Below are 19,215 nucleotides of genomic sequence, written 5' to 3'. Positions count from 1 at the left end.
CTGCCATCAGATGTCTCTTTGCTTGTTTAACCTGGAACAGACCAAGTTTTTCCTCCCCTGTCACAACCCACTTCTGGGCTGCAGGGGTTTCATAGGGGAGGAATTCCTCTCATGCCTGGTGAGCCCTCAGGGAACTCAAAGAACTTGACTGACTGTCCAGAGGGAGCTGTGGGCTCCATCCCAGGTGGGCTGGGCCTCAGGGCAGTGAGCTCAGGGCTGCGGTTCAGGAGCTAGGCCCCAGGGCAGCTGGGCTGAGGCCCTTCCCCTCTCAGGACCTCAGTTTCTCCCTCTGTACAATGAAAGCATGACCTGGTTGAAATCATTTTGTTTGTTTGTTTCTAGATTTGACGTTCCGTTAGTATCCACCCTGGGACATGCAGCAAACATTTGATAAAATAGACACCACACACTGATTATGCTCTGAGTGCTTTAAGTGAACTATTCACATGAATGTTGACTCCTCCCAACAACCTCACGGGGTAGGCTCTTTTGTTATTATTACCTCTATGTTATAGATAGAAAAAAAGGAACAGAGAGATCAAGTGACTTGCTCAAGGTCACACAGCTAACAAGTGAAGGAACTGAGATTCCAACCCAGAGTCTGGCTCCAGGGCCTGGAACAGTCCCCTTAAGTTCTTCCATTCCACACTTATATTTCCAGGCATGGCAGAGCCACACCTGAGGAACTGGGAGGTGCACAATGGCATCTCCTAGGGCTGGTTGGCATGAGTGTGGCATGAGTACGGCTTGAGTGTGGCAGTGCTAGGACAGTCAGATTAAGGAGGACCTTGAACAGAGCCTGAAGGGATAAAATTGGCACCGAGAGTGACTGGAAACCACTGAAGGGCTCTAGCATGGGAAGATATGACAGATTTATATCAAGAAAGATGGATCTGAAGGCAGTGGAGAGGATGAGGGTGGCGGGAGAGAGAAGCCAATGAGGAGGCCACATAAGAAAGCCAGAGAAGATCTTGGAGCCTGGACCTGGGCTCTGCAAGGGGACGTGAGGGGAGGCAGAATGCAAGAGACACATCTGCAGAACAGATGTGACTTGGCCTCGGATGACATGCAGATGGGGGAGTAGAAGATGAAGGTTAGAAGGACTCTTGGGTTTCTAGCTGGGGGTCTGCTCTGGGAGGATGGGGTGCTGCTGGCTGAGAGGGACAGACTGGGGTAAAAGAGTGGAGCTCAGTCGGGGGTGTGCCATGTTGCAGGAGGCATGTGAAGCAGGCGCCCATGGCTGCAGCTCAGGGGGCAACGTGGGTGCTGGAGAGCTTGGCGTCAGCAGCATGTAGGTGCCAGCAGAGGGGATGGGCTGTCCCAGGGGGGTGATTTGTGGAGGGAGGGCACAGAGGGCTCAGGTTAGAACTCTAGGGACTCCTCCTTGAAGAGGGTAAGCAGAGGCAGAGAGGGCTCATCAACTCCCTGTCTCTCTCGGCTTGACATTTGCCAAGCCCTGGCCCTGCCAGCGAGGATTCTCAGGGAACCAAACGTTTACCCTCTTTATCAAACTCAGCTCTGAGAAGCAGCAACCGGCTGCAGCCCGGAACCCTGCCTCCCTGCTCTGGCACCAGCCCAGGCCTCTCCAGCAGGCTCTGAATCGTGTAATTATCCATGTGATGATTATGCCTGGCAGAAAGCTTCGGCTTTCCTGGGGGGGGGGGGCTTCCCAGAGCGCCACCCAAGAGCCTGTCACATCAGCCCTCTCTGAAGACACCGCTGTGGTCCATGCGAGCCCTGAGACATCAGAGCGCAGACACCCAGTAGGGCAGCAGGTGCGCCCCCGTCAGGCTGTCTCTCCGGGGAGCCTGCCTCACCCTTCTGGTTGGCTTCCCGCGTGCATGCAGCCCCATCTCAGACGGCTGCCACCCAGCAAGCTCCCGCCATCTCCCACGGCCCGATTTATGACCCAGAGGGGGAACAAAAATCTATCAAGTCGGAGCAAGCAGCTAATCAGTTTACTTGTTGCCTCGGGTGTTCCAATGTAATTATAATTCTTAGCAAGGCACTGGTGAGTGTCAGACTCGTTTCAACAGCGGCTGCAGACACGATAATCAAAGTGTCAGGATTCCTTTGTTCCGAGTCCTGTGTAGACGAGGCTCACGAGGTGTGCTTTGGAGGGAAAACTACGCATGGGATTGTTTTCTTCTCTCAACTCCTCTCCTCCCTGCCTCCTTCCTCCCAGAGATCAGACGGAAGCTGACAGAATGTCCCGCATGCGGCTGGAAACAGAGCCAGGCCTGCGGGGCCGTGAGTGTGGCTCCCGCACGCTCGCAGGCAGCCGCAAGCCTCGTGATGAGGCAGGTGATGCCCAGAGGAGCTGCTGGCGGCTTCCCAGGGACCTCACAAGGTGGCGTTTACCTTGGCGCTCTCCCCTGCCCCTGGCCCTGGCCTTGGAAGCTCAGAAACCTGGTTTTGCTGGCACACCTGGAAGGGGCCCATCTGTCAGGAGCACACTCCCATTAACCCAGATCATGAGACCAAAATATAAACCACGCTGAGAAATGGAGCTGCTCGCAGAGCAGGGCTGCTCAGACCGTGACCAGCGCCGTCTCCCCCTGCAGGCAGAGCTGTCTGGGGAGGCTCACTGTGATAAGGAAGTTTCCTGGTGAACCTAGAATCACCCCCAGATGCTGGGTGAACCACCTGAATATTTAATGGCATCGGGCTCTGACTGTCTGCCGCATCCTCTCACTCAGAGGGAGACAGTTGGCAGCAGAATCAAACTGGCCATGTCCCTGGTTCCGGCAGGATTTCCTTGGACAGGTTTGGCTGAACCCTGCCAGCTGACCTCTGGCTCTTGAGCGCCTTCTCCATGCCCACGATGAGCAAATGGCACTGGGCTCAGCCTCCTTCCCCGGGTAGCACCGCACCCCTGAACTGCCATCTACAGCAGGCCTGTCTGTGGTCTTCACCATCTTGAGTTCCCCCAAGAGTATCAAGTTGTTGCTGGGCCCACCTGCCCTTGCATTTGAGGGGGGTTAGGAACAAGAGCTCTCCAATGGAATTTAAACATAAGTGATGTTTGTCGCTGTTGGGTCACAGTGGTTATGAAACAGGGTGTTATCTCTACCCCCTTCACTGAGATGTAAAAGAGGCCCTGGGGTTGGTGGAGTGACACGATAGAGGGAGGCTGGATCCCTGCGTGACCACATGGAAGAAAGCTACTTGCCCACAGGAACACCCACATTGGCCAGTTATATGTATGATAAATAAAATTGTATGTGTTAAGCCATTGGAATATTGGGGTCTATTTGTTACAGCAGCTAGCATTACCCTAAAAAATACATTGTTCTGTTCTAGGCCTACTTCTGTGAGATTACATCATCCACAGGGTGTTCAATCTTCTGAGACTTCAAATTCATATTCAACCGCCATCTCTTTGTCACTCCTAACAGTGGCTGATGGTGAGTGCTGTGCAGCAATTTTACTTTCCCAAGTTCTAACTTGATTCCCTCCCCCCTCCTCCCAGACATGAGCTGATGTTACTTGCAGGTCCCAAGATCCCACAAGCAGGGATTCTGAAAGTACAGAGATATGTACAAATAAACCAGCAACAAATGGCTAGAATGTTCTTTCAGTCTGGAACAGTAGTTTAAGCGCACACACACACACACACACACACACAGAAATGAACTCACAGAAGCAGACTGAAGACAGACCCTGGGCTATACAAAAGGAACAGCAAATGTGAACTTGATCAGAACTGAGATGCAAATAAATTTCATCTATCTTCCATGCCAACCGTAATCAATTGGTAGTGACTGCCTGGAGGGCTGTGTTAAGAAGGATTCTGAGGTCACATTCCAGCTCAGGGGGAAGGTGATGGAACCAATGTCTGTCACGGGTAATGGATGAGGGAATGACAGCACATGCCAGGAATTGTCACACTTGTGCGAGGGACCAGGATTGTGGTTGCAGAGGAGCCTTTATTTATCAAGACTATAGCCTGAGGTTAACTGTTGTTAATCCTCAAATGAGTGCCTATTACGGAGCAGGTGTTTTACACAAACATTTTCCAATTAATCTTCACAGCAACCCCAGTTATTATTCCTATTTTACAGATGAAGGAGCTGAGGCTCAGAGAGAGTAGCTGACTTACCCAGATCACACTGCTCAAGAAAGGCCGAGCCAAGTCCCAGACTGGGACTGCCAGGCTTCTAGGTCTGTGCATTTCACATTATGTGGGGTGCCTCTGAATCAATGGGGACTGGAGGGAGAGGCGTAATATATGTCAGTCCTTAGTCTGTGCTGCCCACTGACATATTAGAGCCATGGTGCTGGGGTGGGGCGTCTGTCTCCCAGGCAGCTCAGATGGAAGTCGTGTAAAGACCAAATTGATTTGGAGTTTGAGCTTCCTACAGCCTCTCTCTGACTCTTAAGTTGGTTTATTGCTCCCTGGAATTTGGAAGACTGCCAAGGAAGGCAGGGACAGGAGGAGGAGGGGGAAGAGCTGCTTGCGTTGTCAGCTGCTGTGATGTGCGAGCCGCCGGGAGGGGTCGCAGGGCTGGCAGCCAGGGGAAACGGGATCGGACTCGTGGGGCTTCGAGTTAGCTGTGCAACTGCGGGAGGCAGCTCTCGTGAGCCTCGTTCCCCAAACGACCAATGCAGCTAATCCCAGGTGGTAGGTGTCCAGTCTCTGAGTGATGGACAGGCAGGCCTGGGTTCAACACTGTCCCTGCCCTGACCACCTAGGCGACCTTGGGCAAGTCACTTCTCCTCTCTGAGCTCCATCTTCCTCACTGTTCTCGCCTCTAAAATAGAGATAATAACCGTATCTACCTCATCAGATTGGGTGACAGTCAAATGAGATAATTTAGGGGATGGGCCAGCACAGCGTCGAATGGTCTATGTGCTGTAGGATCCTTTACCTCTCTCTACACAAGTGCACGCACACCGAACCTCTTTAAAGATCCGGCGGTGCCCGGCCGGGCGTGGCTCAGAGGTTGAGCGTTGACCTAGGATCCAGGCGATCAGGGTTCGATTCCTGGTCAGGGCACATGCCCGGGTTGCGGGCTGCAGCCGATCAATGACTCTCTCCTCATTGATGTTTCTATCTCTCTCTCCCTCTCCTTTCCTCTCTCTGAAATCAATAAAGATATATTTAAAAAAATCCGGCGGTATTACAAGTTGTGGGGGGAGGGCAGCCGGCCTCGGTTTCCACCTGTAACCTTGGAAAATGCAGCCTTGGTTCCACTCATCCCTCCATGCTTTCGCTCCCCCTGTGTCTTTGCTCGAGTTTTCCTTTCTACCTGACCCCCCCGCCCCCACCTTTTCACAACAAGAACAATCGCAGCAATAAAAAGGACACCGCCCTGACTTCTCCCAACAGGGAGGGCTTGCCAGGGCCTGCCACCTGCACTCATGTTACCTTCTCCGATGTCCCCTCCCCCTCCCATCCTTCATGCTGTTCTTCATTTAGTCTCAGGGTTCTGGGGAACAATGGATCAGCTCCAGCGACAGATGAAGGCTGCAGGCAGCCCTAGGCCCCAAACCACTTCGGTCATTCCATTCCATCGGTCCAGGCTGCCTGGGAGACAAATCCCCCCCCGCCCCCGGCTCCATTTACTCTTTATTTTCCATACTATTCCCAAGGAGTCAATGTGCTCAGGATTATTAACCTCACTGGACACACAAAGAAACTAAGGTTCACCTAGCAACTTACCCAACAGCCAATGAGAGGCAAATCTGGGTTTAAATCTAAGACGATTTGGTCTCCAAATCTTATTCCTGATTAAACAGGACGGTACGTGGACCCCAATGCCCACAGGTCATCGTCATCTTTCTTAGCAAACCCACCCACCATGCGCAGCCCATTTGGGGGACTCCCCTCAGGACCAGGAGATTCCAGGTGAAGCCAAGCCACACATGTTCCACCAATGAGACACACTGAGGCTTAGGTCCATCATTCTTTACCACTCACTATATTAATCTCTCCACCAGTGAGAGAGAAAAGAAATGCTGCCGATGTTAGAGCTACTACCATTTATTGAGCACTTACTATGTGCCACATTCCTAAAAGCCACCAGAACCCTGCAATGTCACAGGCGGATTGTTCCTTTCCCACAAGGAACAGAGGCCCTAGGCGTGCCTCTGACTCACCGAGGGTACAGGGTGGGCTGTGGAGGCGCTGAACCCGAGGCCACTTCTGGAATCTCTCTCAGGATCCGGGCAAGGGGGTGGAGGAAAGGAGGGACTTGTTGCCAAAAGAACAAAAGAATGTCTCGAGAGGTGGACATGCCTCTCATTCCTGCTGCTGAGGAGGGAGGCGCAGACGCCCCAGCAGCGGCTGGTGGGGGGTGTCCTTTCTCCACGGCTCTCTGTGCTTGTTCAGCACGGAGCAGGGGCAGAACAGGGGCAGGCTTGGTGGACTCCAAGGGCAGCCTTCCCTGCTTGCCAGATGAGGGCGCTGCACTGCCCACCCTGGTCCCAGGCTGGGTGCAGCTACCTTCTGATGTGATGGGAAGCTGCCCGATAACCCTGCACGCCTTTGGAGACGGGACATTTAGCTCTGATGAGTTTACCCAAGGGTACAGCCTGTGTCCTTCGGCGAGTTTATCCTTTCATGCCACACATATTTATTGAGGTCTGACTATGTACTGTGCATGGCACTGCGCTATGTGATGGGAATGCTAGTGTCAAGAAGGCAGCTTGTGTGAAAATCATTCTGAATGTACCACCCACAGGTAAGAGGAGAAACCTAGAGGCATGAGCTGATTTGGTGACAAATCTACCTAGGGAAATTCAAATTCCAGGGGTTGGCCATCCTTCTGTGCAGCCTGGCCACAGAAGATAGATGGGACAGAGGGAATGGTAGCCTCAAGTCCACCAGTGCTGACACCGCCAAACATCACTTTATCACCAGCACCATCATCGCCAACATCACCCCCTGCTGTTATCTCCACCACCACTAATAGCATCTCTCCTGCACCACCCCACCACCATCACTACCACCCCACCCCAGCGTCAATGTCATCCCTCCTACAATAATCACATTACCACTAACACCATCATGGTCCTACGGCGCTGTGAACATCACCTGCCATCACCACCATTACCACCATCACACCACTATTATCATCACTGTCACCATCACTTCTGCCACTATCAACATTCCCCTGCTATAATCATCACCACCGATCCGATCTATCCCCACCCCCACCATCACGGCTCCGCCCCCCACCACAACCAGCACCATCTTCATCACCACGAGCATCATCACTGCCACGCTCGTCAAAATCATTCCCACCATTATGATAACTATCTACACACTGACACCCACCATTTATGCATTGCCTTACGGTTTACTCAACACTTACACTCACATTATCTCATCTAATCCCCAGGACAGTCCAACGAGCTGTTCTCGTGATCGCTGCTATTTAATAGATGGAGAAACTGACATGCAGAGAGGGATGGGACAATTTGCTTAAGCCACGCAGCTCGTAAGGGCTAAGCTAGGACTGACCTTTGGTTCTATTTCACCCAACACTTCACACCTGTTTCCTTCCACCCACTAACTCTAAGCTGTGATACAACAGCCTCCAATGCACTATGTTTTGCACTAAACCACAACCTTTGATTTTCAGATCCTGTGGATATGCTGGGGCGGGGCCTCCAAGCTGTGCCCAAGTTTCTTTGCTGCCTCATTCATCTCAATTAGGGAACCCCAAGTCCTCGGGCATCTCTGGGAAATGTCAATCCAAGTCACCGGGTACCAATCATGTGCCCAGAACTGTGCTGGGATCCTTGGAGAAGCTCAGAAAAGCAGAAAGAAGGGTCTTTGAGGAAAGTGTATCTGACTGGAGAGCCCGGGCACGTTTATGGGGAGCGATTAGAGAGCCATTCCAGGCAATCAAGTGCTAAACCATGCAGGACAGTGCGTGCACTGGGAGGGAGCGCAGGGAGCAGTGTGGGCTGGCCAGGTCGCCGGAAAACGTCAGGGGGGCAGAGTCAGGGTGAAAGGACCATCCTGGTCCCCAGTTATTCCAGCCTTTCCTCGTCCTGCTCCCTCCCACCTTCCAGGGTCTTTCCCCACCTTCCTGACTGTGGGCAGCCTGACTAGTCTCTGCCTGCTCTCGGGCCCCTCCCATTTCCAATGACAACCTTCCTATTGACATCCTCCAAGTCACAAAGGCGCAAAACATCAGCTTTGTTCTTGATTCCTTCCTTGCTCTTGACCTCAGTGGCGCTGCTTGTGCCATTCCTTCTGCCTAGTACGTTCCTGCACAGGCCAAGCCCGGCTCTGTTCTCAAACTCAAATGCCACCTCTTGGGTTCAGTCATCCTCTTGGGTTCTCCAGGCCCTGCTTCTCGGGTAGAGACGCTCTCTCCCTGCCCCGAGTCCCCACAGTGTAGCACAACATGCAGTTCAGTAGTGAGATCCCAGATTCAGTCCCGCCTGGTGACTGAGCATGCAGGCACTGGGGTCCAACCACCCGGCTCCGATCCCAGCATGGACAGAGCCCAACAGAGCCGATCTCCTTCCAGCAGCTTCTTCTCAGGGGAATGCAGGTGCGAGCCTGACGCGGCTCCAGCACCAGCTACCTGATGTGGGCCATAGCGCAGACGGGTCCGGCTGGAAGGTCGGGAAGAATCAGAAATGCGAGGATGCTAGCACGGGGTGAGGACAGATGTAACAGGGAGTGGGAGTGGCAGGGTGCTCCTGGAAAAGTCAGCATAGAATTCAATACTCAGTCTTTAGTCCCAGGTCTTCCCTCCCCTCCTTGGAATGCACCCCGGGCACATATCAAATAACAGGTGCTTCTAGGAAGTGAGTGGGGCCTGCATTCAGAGTCCATCAGAGCTGGCGAGACTCCTGGCTCTTCCACCAGCCATGTGAGGGACCTTGGGCGACTCACTTCCTCCTGAGTTTCAGTTTCCTCATCTAGAAAATGGGCTTACTTCTCAGAGTACGAGATTTCACCTGTTAGGCAGGGATCATCAGGGGAGGGAGGGAAAGAAAATAAAAGCCAAGCTAAACTAAGCTCAATCACAGAAATGCTAGTCTGGGGAAATCTAACTTCACAGTAATTAAGCGGGACTGGGAAAGCTTGGGGTTCACATCCCAGGTCTGACACAGGACGCTGTGTGACTGTGGGAAAACCACTCGCCTTCTCTGGACTGTTCTGTTATCTGTAACATGAGATAACATGTTATCTGTCTTTGAAGGTCCCTTCCAGCTTGCTACATAATCTTATAAAAATATATATAATTATATACATTTGCATGCAGCGGGAGATTGCATTTCTAACAAACGCCCAGGCGATGCGGCGGCTGCTGGTCTGAGGACTGCACGTTGAGTAGTGTGGCTCCAGAGAGTCAGAACTGACCTCTATCGCATGCTCACTGTGTTCTGACCACTGCATCTTACATACGTTACTACATTTAATCCTTCTAACACCCTCGGAGGAAATTACTGTCAACAGCTTGTGTTTTTTTTAGATGTGGAGATAAAGGTTCACAGAGGCAAGGGGACCTGCCCGAGGTCACATACCTAATGAGCTGCTGAGCCAGGTTTCACAGTGTATCTGAGAGTATATGCCCACGTCCTACATGCCACATACACATGTGTGATATACATTTAGGCCACCATGTGGTCAAGGACAGGGGCTAATGAGAGGGCAGGAGGCAAATGCACCAGCAAGTGCCTGGGTCTGTCTCCTTTGCAATGATGACAACTCATCAACAGCCCGACCCTCCCCACCCCTCCAGACCACGGGAAAGCACTGAGCAACTCAGCACCTGATTACGAAGGTGGGGAATTCTAACACACTTGAGAGATATTTAAGTGCCCGATCCTTCCCTGACAGGCAGTGATGGCTGTAAAAAGGCGAGAAGAATTTAGTACCCAGAAATGATTAGAGCAGAGGAGAGATGTTTAATCCTATTAATGAATTTGCTAATTGGCCTTCTGCCCCCAATCATTTCATAGTCAGGCTTTTGCGGTGTCTGACTAAATGGAAACAGATCCAGGGGTGGTTGGAGATGGGGCTAAAAGTATTTTGCTCAAGGCCTGCAGGTGGCTCGGTTGTTCCATATGGCAAATGAGGAGCTTCAGTCTATCCCCGAATGCCTTCTCCCAACTTCCACACTCCCGGTTTGGGCTGTTCTCCCTCCAGGCCAGGCCAGGAGGTAGGAAGCTGCTGTGCTGTGCAATTGCTCAGGCTCTGGGAGCAGTGGAACCAGGCTCCGCTCACCACAAGCTGTGTGACCCTGGCCCAGGCACTTCCCTTATTAGAGCCTCTGTTTCCTCATCTGCAAAATGGGAGCTGGAGTAGGGTCTGTCCTCCAGGGCTGGGAGATTAATCATGACACGGGAGAAGGGCAGAGCAAGGTGCCTGGCACAGAGAGGAGGCCAGGTCAACTTTAGTTGTTATTACTGTTATTTTTATTATTATCATTATCAACATCATTATTGGCAGATGATCCACATTTTCCTGTCTCACCACTGGAAATTTCTTTCATCATCTAAACTTGACAGCATCCCATAGGAGTCCCCAGAGACACTGCTCAGGGTTCTGATGGCCATGGCTGCTCTGGTGGCTCTGGGTCCCAGAAAGACAGCATCAGAGGCTACAGCTCTAAGGGACAGAGGTTGCCAAGGCCTACAAGAGTCACTGTACAGATGGAGCCACAGGGGAGGAAGGACCCGGCCCTGAGATGGACAGAAGGCAGCAGCAAGGCCAGTGTGACCCCGAGCTGCTAAAACCATCTCACCACAAGTGAAAATGTGCTCATTGCCCCCCTTGAGCCCTTACACAGCCTCCTAAGAGAGATGCTGCCATCTCCCCATTTTACAGAGGAGGAAACCGAGGCCCAGAGAGAGGTCTGGCTAACTCGCAGAGCCAGAGTTTTGACTCAAGTCTCTTACTTGAACACAGTGGTCCTAACCATACACAGTCCTGGCCCCAGTTCCCTGATGGGAGTGTGGTTCCCATTTCCTCCACCCCCCCACTGAGGCTTCCCGTCTGTCCTGGAATATCAAGAATTAATCTGAAGTCCTGCTCCCATGGCCAGGGCACAGGAAGCCAGCACATCCCAACTGACCAGAGCAAATCCCCAAGGGTGACCTATTTAAAATACTCCCTGGGGGGAGGGGAAGCATTAAAGGTAAGTCGAGTTTTTCTGCGGGTTCCAGAATTCTCAGGTAGAGTGTGTCACTCCGTCTCCCCCTCTCCTAAGCCTGCGCACTCTCCGCCTGATGAATGGGAGCGTCGCTCCAGGGTCATTATGCAGAACTTTGCAGCGCCTCCCCCGTGAGCAGGCCCGGATCTCTCATGTGCTGCCATCAGCAACACACGCCCCGTCCAGCCATCCTTACCTCCGCACAGCCCACACCCATCAAGTCTGGACCCAGGATCAGGCCTCGCAGAGGCCCTGGAATAAGACTCATCCCCTGAGAGCTAGTCAGAGGTAACTGTGTAAAATCTACAGTCACATATGTGCAAGATTGTAGGAAGGGAAAGCAGCCAAGGCTGTGGGGGAACAAGGGAGGGAGAGGTGTGCTCTGCCTGCAGGAGCCTGGGAGCGGGTGATAATGAACGAGCTCTTGAAGGATGTGTAGGAGTTCGCCAGGTGAACAGGGAGGTAGAGGCGGAAGGCGAGTGGGGAAGCCAGAGTGGATCTTGAGCAGAGATAACATCAGGACAGCAACGTTAAAGGGCATTTAGGGAATTGCTTAGCTAACAAATAAAGGGAGGGCAAATGTACTGGTTCTTGATCTCACCCAGAGAAGGCAAAGGTAAACCTGAAATACGGATCGGGGGAAGGGAGCTTTCTGAGTTAGTCCTTACTATAGTTTTTATTTTTTTAAAAAATATGTCTCTATTGATTTCAGAGAGAGGAAGGGAGAGGGAGAGACAGATAGAAACATCAATGATGAGAGTCATTGATTGGCTGCCTCCTGCACTCTCCCTGCTGGGGATCAAGCCCGCAACCCAGGCATGTGCCCTGACCGGAAATCGAACCTCTATCTCCTGGATTCTAGGTCGATGCTCAACTGCTGAGCCACACCAGCCGGGCTTTACTTTAATTTTTTGGATGAATCAACAAAAGAGTGAAAGAGATACTTTCCCATCTTCCCACCTTCCCCAATGAGACTACAAAACTACTGATATCCAAAAAATTACCAGGATTCTTCTGGACTGAATTTATAATCTTCAGCTTTCTAAGAAGCACTTGATATAAATTTACTATTAATTATCTGTACCATGGCTTTCTCTAACACCGACTCCTCTCTAGGACTTCATTACACGTTAACTTACGCACACATTCATTTGTTCATGCATTCATTTCCTCCATCATTCATGCATTCATTTCCCCATTCATTCCATCATTCATTTTTCCACTCGCTTGTTCACTCACACATTTATGAAACATTCATCAAGTAAAGGCCTCCTAGGTATGCAAAGAGGTCCAAGACTTGGACCCTTTCTAGGCGCTGGGCTGAGAATCTGCACTGATTTTCAGGCAGTAGTCCCTTCCCTTCCACCTTAGTCTCTCCCAGCTCCCTCTTTCCATTCACCTGGAGCTCCACTGAGTTTCTTCTGGGACTGAGGGACCAGAACTGTACCAGGCATTGCGTGTGGGCTCCTTATACTTTTGTGATTATCAGGGGCCTGGGGAGTAGGAACCCTGTTATCAGTATTTCCCTGCTGAATGGTAAACAGATTCAGAACATTTTGTAGAAAAGGCCCATTCAAAGCCAGCAGACCAAATAACAGGATTCTTTCCAGGCAGAGTGCTGGTAACTGAAATTCCAGTGGGCTGCTAACTTTTTCTGCATGGTCTGCAATTCTAGGAAAGACCAGAGAGCAGCCAACCATCCCATTATTTATAATTTCACCCAGAAAAGATGGATTGAGTACCTACTATGTACAAGGAGCCAAGCTGCAGACTGTGAGGGATGATTCAGATGAGCTCCCCCCAAGAAGCTGACATTCTGGGATGCAGCAGGGGGTTAAGACCACTACCCATCTCCTAATTTGAAGCATGACTTGGGAGTCATGAGAATGTACACCTTAAAAGATTTAGGGATTTGGATGGAAGAAATCACTTTTCTCTGGGGCTCGGGGAAGCCTTCCGGAATGTGGAAACAGCTGAGTGAAGTCTTGGGATGTGGGTAGAATTTTAACTATTAGACAAGGAGATGGGGGGAAGGGTGATACAGAGTTAAAAGGATGGACAAAGATGCAGAAACAGACAACGCTCACGGCATGAATGCATCTGTAATTCAGTATTCCTCTTTAGACACAAGGAGAGTGGCGTTTTTAAGATGAGATGACTTGCCAAAGGTGCCTTTTGGCCAGGACTCTGTAACCGCAGGGCTATGGCTTCTCTATGCTTTGCTGCCTCTTGCTGGTCTCCCAGATCACTCCTGGTGGAACATGCTGTCCCCCAACAATAAACCCCAAACCCACCTTCACCAGGTGCTCGCTGATCGAGGAGTCAGGGGACCAGTCCCATATTTGTCTCTAATTTGCCATGTGGCCTTAGAAAAGGCAGTGAAGAGCTGTGGGATTCAGTTTGCTCATCTGTTCAGTGAGCATTCTGGAGATCCCACACCTAGTCCTTCTTACCTTCAGCTGTGGGGTACTGATAACACAGACACCTCTGCAGCGGGGGGTTATTTGCTTCCAGGCATATCTTGGCCTAGTGATGTTCTCCCTCAATTCTCTTGCCCCCCACAGACCCAGCTGTTACATCTGCTTCCTCCTCTGGTTATTCCGACACCCCAACCTTTCCACTGACCCACTCAAGTCCAGAGCGAGGTTCTTGGTATGCTAAGCACATGCAATACTATTGGGGTCAGAAACTCTACCCAGGACTGGGGTGCAGAGGCTGAGTCCCCCAAAGTAGGGCTTTTGCCATTCTTAATTAAAGACAGTCAAAGATCCCAAACAGAGACAGAAGATATACTGGAATGCTTTTATTCGGTGACATAACTCTGAAACTACTTTGGATTTCTGCTGCCTCCAGGAAGCTCTCCCTGAATACCCAGGGTGGGCAGGTGCATAGCTTTTGCTCTATTTTAAAAATACATGTGTGTTACAGAATTACGTTTTCTAAACATGCAGCATACTCATTGAGCAGGCTGTAAAGTTTTCAGGGCGAGCCACAGAGCCGAGGTCAGAAGGGGCTGCAGCAACAGGACCTGCACCTGTGCACCCGGGTTTTGAGTCCTAGTTACCTCGACAGGGCAGGAAGAGGGCTCCAGAAATGAGCTGTTCAGACTCCCAGAGGCACTGACTACTTCCAGGATGGCCTACTCCAGGCATTTGGGAGCCCCAAACGGTAGAGCCATATTTCATGGCAGCTAAAATCTGCTGACCACTTACTATGTAGCAGAGCTTGTGCTAAGCATTTGTCTTGCGTTATCCTTGAAATGCACACAACACACAGCTATTTTGAGATGGTAACTACTCTGTCCCTGTTTTATAGTCGAGGAAAATAAGGCTTAGTCATACAGTTAGTGACAGAGCCTAGATTTGAATCCAGCGGGGGGACTGACTTCAGAGTTGCAAATCTCCTCCACTCTCTCTGACTACGTCTAATTAGATCTGAGCCTCATGGCCCAGAGAGAACAGTAGCAGCGCTGGTAAGAACATCAGCAATAAAAATCTTCAAATTTGAGAACGAGATGAAACCTGAGGAAGTGTCTGATGTAACTACCTCTTTTTTACAAAGGACGCGCAGAGGTCCCAAGGGGGGAAGGGATCCAGCCAGGAAATGATCCCCAAACACTAGCCTCCCAGCCTGTTTCCAAGCCTCCTCTCTGCAGGAAGGGTCTTCTGCTGATTAGCTTCCCAAGGTGCGAGGCAGTAAAATAAGACTGTGCTACAGGGCAAAGGCCTGGGGGCTTATGGACCGCTGGAGCCCTGGACATTTCCAGCAATGCCGTGGAGCTTTGTGCAGGAGGGGCTGACCGCTCAGGGCTCACTCAGGCAGCTTGTCGGGGCAGCCCACCCAACTGCTTGTGAGAAATAAATGCAAATGCACAGATAAAGCAGCCAGCACTGTGCCAGGCACAGGGTAGGAGCTCACTGGTGCTGGCGCCCCCTGCGCTCTTTCTTAGAATCCTGGGAGAGAGAAGCAATGAGCTTTGGCCTCTGGGAATCCTGTGGGGATGCATCTGGGGTGACTTGGAGTTTTGTCTGGGAGAAGGGAATGTCTGAGCTTTAACTCTTTCCTCAGCCCTGTGCACGGAGCTCCACATCCAGTACTCATTCGATCTTCACAGCCTTTCAACAATATTTCTGGGTCCCTGGTGGCTGCAGCCAACTCCGTCTATGAGGAGGGGCCCTCCCTCTCTCCACTTCCCACATCCCGTCTCCTGCCCAGAGGCAGTGTCCTCACTCAATTTATGGATAAGGAAATGGGAGCTTAGAGAGAGGTAAAGGGACTAGCCTGAGGCCACAGAGGGAGGAATTCGCACCCAAATCCCACTGGACACCTAGCTGCCTTTGGAGAGTACCACGGGCATAGAATATATTTTAAAACAAACCCCTGAGATCCTTGTCCCCACAGCCCCCTGGCCTCGGGGACACCCTGGTGGTCAGATAGACAGATGATGGGGGGAAGAGATGGGGATAGGTCCTGAACTTTGCCCCCAGTCAAGTAGTATCCGAGAATCTGTGAGAAGCGGGCTCTGAATCTCAAGGCCCTGGGCCACGGCTTGCAGACCTGTGTGTCCCACCTAGGACTGCTAAAGGGCAGTGGGTCCCTTCCCTGCCAGGAGGAGGTATAACTCAGCTGGACAAATGGGCCAAAGCCTCTTCCATGTTCCAGGCTGTAAACACCAGTCCAGCTTCATCCCCTAAGATCTTTTCCCAGAGACCTCCATCCTCTGTGTGCAGCCAGTCTGATGTCTCCGGGGACTGGGCAGGTGCTTAGACCCCTTGAGGCCAGGTTACCCATGGGGAGCTCTCTTAGGGTACACCCTGGGGTGCACCATTGTCCTAACACAGATCTAATCACTAGCCAGCATAAGGGGTGAAGAGACTTGCCGGAGGTCAGGAGGGAGGGATTCACACCAGAACCCAGGCTTCAGAGGCAGAGCTTGAGGGTTTCAGCGTGAGGTGACTTAAAATCCTTCTACCACTCACAACAGTGTTTGAGCATGAAACAAAACCAAACCCATCATTTTCTTTTTCCTAACTGCATCCCATCTCTTTATTCCAACAACCAACTTTCTGACTGCTGGACAGAAGGCCTGTGTCGTCCCCGCCTGTGCAACACATGTCTGCCCCAACTTCACACCGACAATGGTCCTGCTGGTGAGACCCGGCATGTCTCAGCTGCGGAACAGGGACTAGGCAGGAGGGACTCCAGATACGACGCTTTCTAATCCGTGCTGTAAGCTCACACCCGGCAAAAGCTCACACCCAGCAGTGCCCTCAGCTCCCAGCGGTTCCAGTTCCCAGAGCTGGGCAGCACCCCTTGCCTCCTAATGACTCCCTGAGCCACCAGGACAGGAGCCCTGGGAGTTTCACCGCCTGGCAGCAGCTGGTTCCTTTTGGCTTGCAGAGGTTTTCTGGGGTGGGCAGACAGAGCGCCCTCTCCCTAGTGATGGACTCCCAGGTCCGCACCCCCATTCCCCTAGGAGCATGTGAGTGTGTGAGCACCCTCGCTGGGTGCCCAGGGTGGCACAGTCGCCTGCCATCATGGGCATGGAAGGGCTGCCCAACATTTCCACCCAGGCAACCCAGTCACCCCCACCTGTGAACGTGCCCTTCCCTCTGCTCCTAGGGATTTCCCCAGGGGGAGGGTCCAGGTGCCCTTCACCCCAGGAACAGGCACCCACCTCTCTGGCTCCCTCTGCGCCTTCAGGCTGTTCACACCAACCCTCCCGCCAGCTTCTTACTCCGCTGGATCAGCAACGGGCACCGCTGCTCGCGGAGAGGGAAGCGCGGCCACGGGAGTCAGGTGGCACGTCCCAGCCCGGGGTCGGGCACCCCAAACCCGGCCAGGGGAACAAAAGGAAGGAGGTGGCTTACCTTTGGAGGGTCGCCTTTGTTTGGTTTGCAGAGACGAGAAGGTACCCATGACGGCCCCCATGGCAGCCAAGACGTGAGTTGGGACCCCGGGCCCTGCCCCTCCCCTCCCCTGGGAAGAAATCGGTGCGGATCCTCGACTCCGAACAGGGGAGGAAAAACGCACCGGCAGCCGGCGCGCAGCTCGGTCAGCGAGCGGGGCCGGGGCTCGGAGCCTTCCCTGCCCGTCTCCAGCCGCACACGCGCTGCCTCCCAGGGCCGGTGGCTCCCGGCGAGCCCTCGCCACCGGGAACCGGGCCCGGCTGCTCCCTTCGCTACGGCCGGAGACGATGGAGCCCGCCTGGCGCTGGGCACGGGCGCCCGCCGGGGAGGCTACCCGGCCAGCGCGCGCGGTGCGGGAGCCGAGCTCCGCCCGCCCTCCTGCCGCACGATCGGCTCCGCTCCCGGGCTCGGCTGGGTCTCGGGGGGCCGAGTACCAATCATGAATGAACAGAGCCGGGCGCGGGGCGCAGCGCGCCTGCCTGCTGCCGCCCGCTGCCTGCCCGCGGGAGGCAGCGGAGCCGCTCGGAGCGCCCGCTGGGCGGGGAACCCCGGCGGGGCGGGGCGGGGCGGGGCGGGGCGGGCGCAGGGGCCCGGGACCACGCTGCGGCCCGCACCCCCGTGCTCGCGGGGCCTGCGCCCCTGCGCCGCGGGCGTGGAGCGTGCGGACTCCGGGGGCTGCGCTCCCGACCCGGCCGCACCTGGCTGATGCGTGGGGGGTCGGCGGGCCCCACACTGCTCCTGGGATCCCGGGTACGTGTTGCCTTATCTCATTTGACTTCAAGGGAAATCTTTCTTAATTCGCAGCCTGAATTCGCAGGGTGGGGAAAAGTCTGCCCCACCGAGGGAGGTTTGAGAAAGAGACATCCAGCCGGGTTGTCATGGGAGAAGGGGGCCCTCCTGCTCCCCCAAGGCCAGGGCCACCTTCTAGTGATAGAATTGGGGACAGCCGAAGAGCCCTCGGCCTGTGCTTTCTCTTTTCACGGTTTCTTTCCTCACTCTCTCCCTCCTTTCCTCTGCTCCCACCCCATGCGTTTGCCATCAGCTTGGGGGCAGCTGAGCCCGTGCTGAACTGAGGAAGCAGGCTGCCAGGGAGCCGGCCCACGCCCCACCGCACAGACCACACCCCGATTTCAGCATCTGGTGCAAAAAAGGGCAACGTCTGGCTCCAGCCTATGGGTGCTCCTCAGCTCCCTGTGGTGCTGAAATGCAAGGCTTGCTCCTGAAAGCCTGAGGCGGGGCCACCCCTCCCCCAGCTGGGAGCCATACAACATGTTTTCAGGTCCCCAGCCGGGAACATGTGGCCTCATAAGCATGCACAAACACATAGTCACACACATTTAACTGCACAGGTCCCACAAGCCCACACGGACATCACTGTGGTACACACAGACACACACAGCCATTCGACACCCACAGTGCGCTCATAGCACCCCAACAGGACACACACAGGCACGAAGGTGCACACTCAGTCAGTGCAAAGCGGTACCACAGTCACCCCCATTCACACAGGCTCACAGCCACACAGGCATCCCGTCATTCCCAGGGTACAGGGCCCCTCAGGAGCTGCTTCCCCTCGTTCCAGCCCACCAGCTGCCCTTCCAGGGACACAGGTGTCCTGAGACTTGGCCAGAGACCTGAGTAACTTTCTGTACCTGTTCGATATGTCATGATTTCTCAAATCCAAACACGTGACCTATTCTGTGCCGCAGGGAAGGGGCATTTCATAACGTCCATCCCTTTCATCTGCAGTGCCCACTGCTGTGTAAGCCACATGACCCCACATGATCCCATGCCCTGTGAGCTAGGCAGGTCACGTCTAATCATCACCACAGAGAGAAACTGAGGCTTACTGAGGGTAAGACATTCACCTGAAGTGACCCAGCCAGGATGTGGGATTAGGACGTGGAGGCCAGGGCTCTGTCACCACCTCCTGTTGGCTGAAGAGGACTCGGGGGGAAGGGTCACAGAGTTGGGGAGAACTCCTTTGGGTCCCACTAGACTCAAATCCTCAGGTCTCCTAAATTCCAGGGCTTATCTGCCTAGTCCATGAGGCCTGCAATCCTGGACGATGGAGAACAGGCAGGCCTGGCCTCTGCCTCCCTCCTACCCTCCCTGCTGGGGAGGAAAGGTGGGGTGGCGCTGAAGCCACAGGTCACTTGAGAGGACCCATCAGGATGGCC

General features: G+C 53.4%; 1 protein-coding gene across 3 annotated transcripts in view; it reads right to left on the bottom strand.

The window, feature by feature from the left end:
• The window catches only part of KCNIP1 (potassium voltage-gated channel interacting protein 1), a 240,125-nt gene that overhangs the window by 137,137 nt on the left and 83,773 nt on the right, over window positions 1-19,215 (bottom strand). For 2 of the 3 annotated variants that reach the window (XM_081136113.1, XM_081136115.1), the window contains exon 1: window positions 16,997-17,527. The exons of the other annotated variant lie outside the window; for it this stretch is intronic. In XM_081136113.1, coding sequence (XP_080992239.1) covers window positions 16,997-17,057 — 61 coding nt within the window. In that variant the 5' untranslated portion in view covers window positions 17,058-17,527. Of the gene's footprint in view, window positions 1-16,996; window positions 17,528-19,215 lie in introns of those variants that run through there. 3 annotated transcript variants of the gene reach the window in all.

Source organism: Miniopterus schreibersii (genome assembly GCF_964146895.1).
Source record: "Miniopterus schreibersii genome assembly, chromosome: 4".
Lineage (NCBI taxonomy): Eukaryota > Metazoa > Chordata > Mammalia > Chiroptera > Miniopteridae > Miniopterus > Miniopterus schreibersii.
Note: the sequence above shows the minus strand (reverse complement) of the source record. Positions and strands in the feature narration are given on the sequence as shown.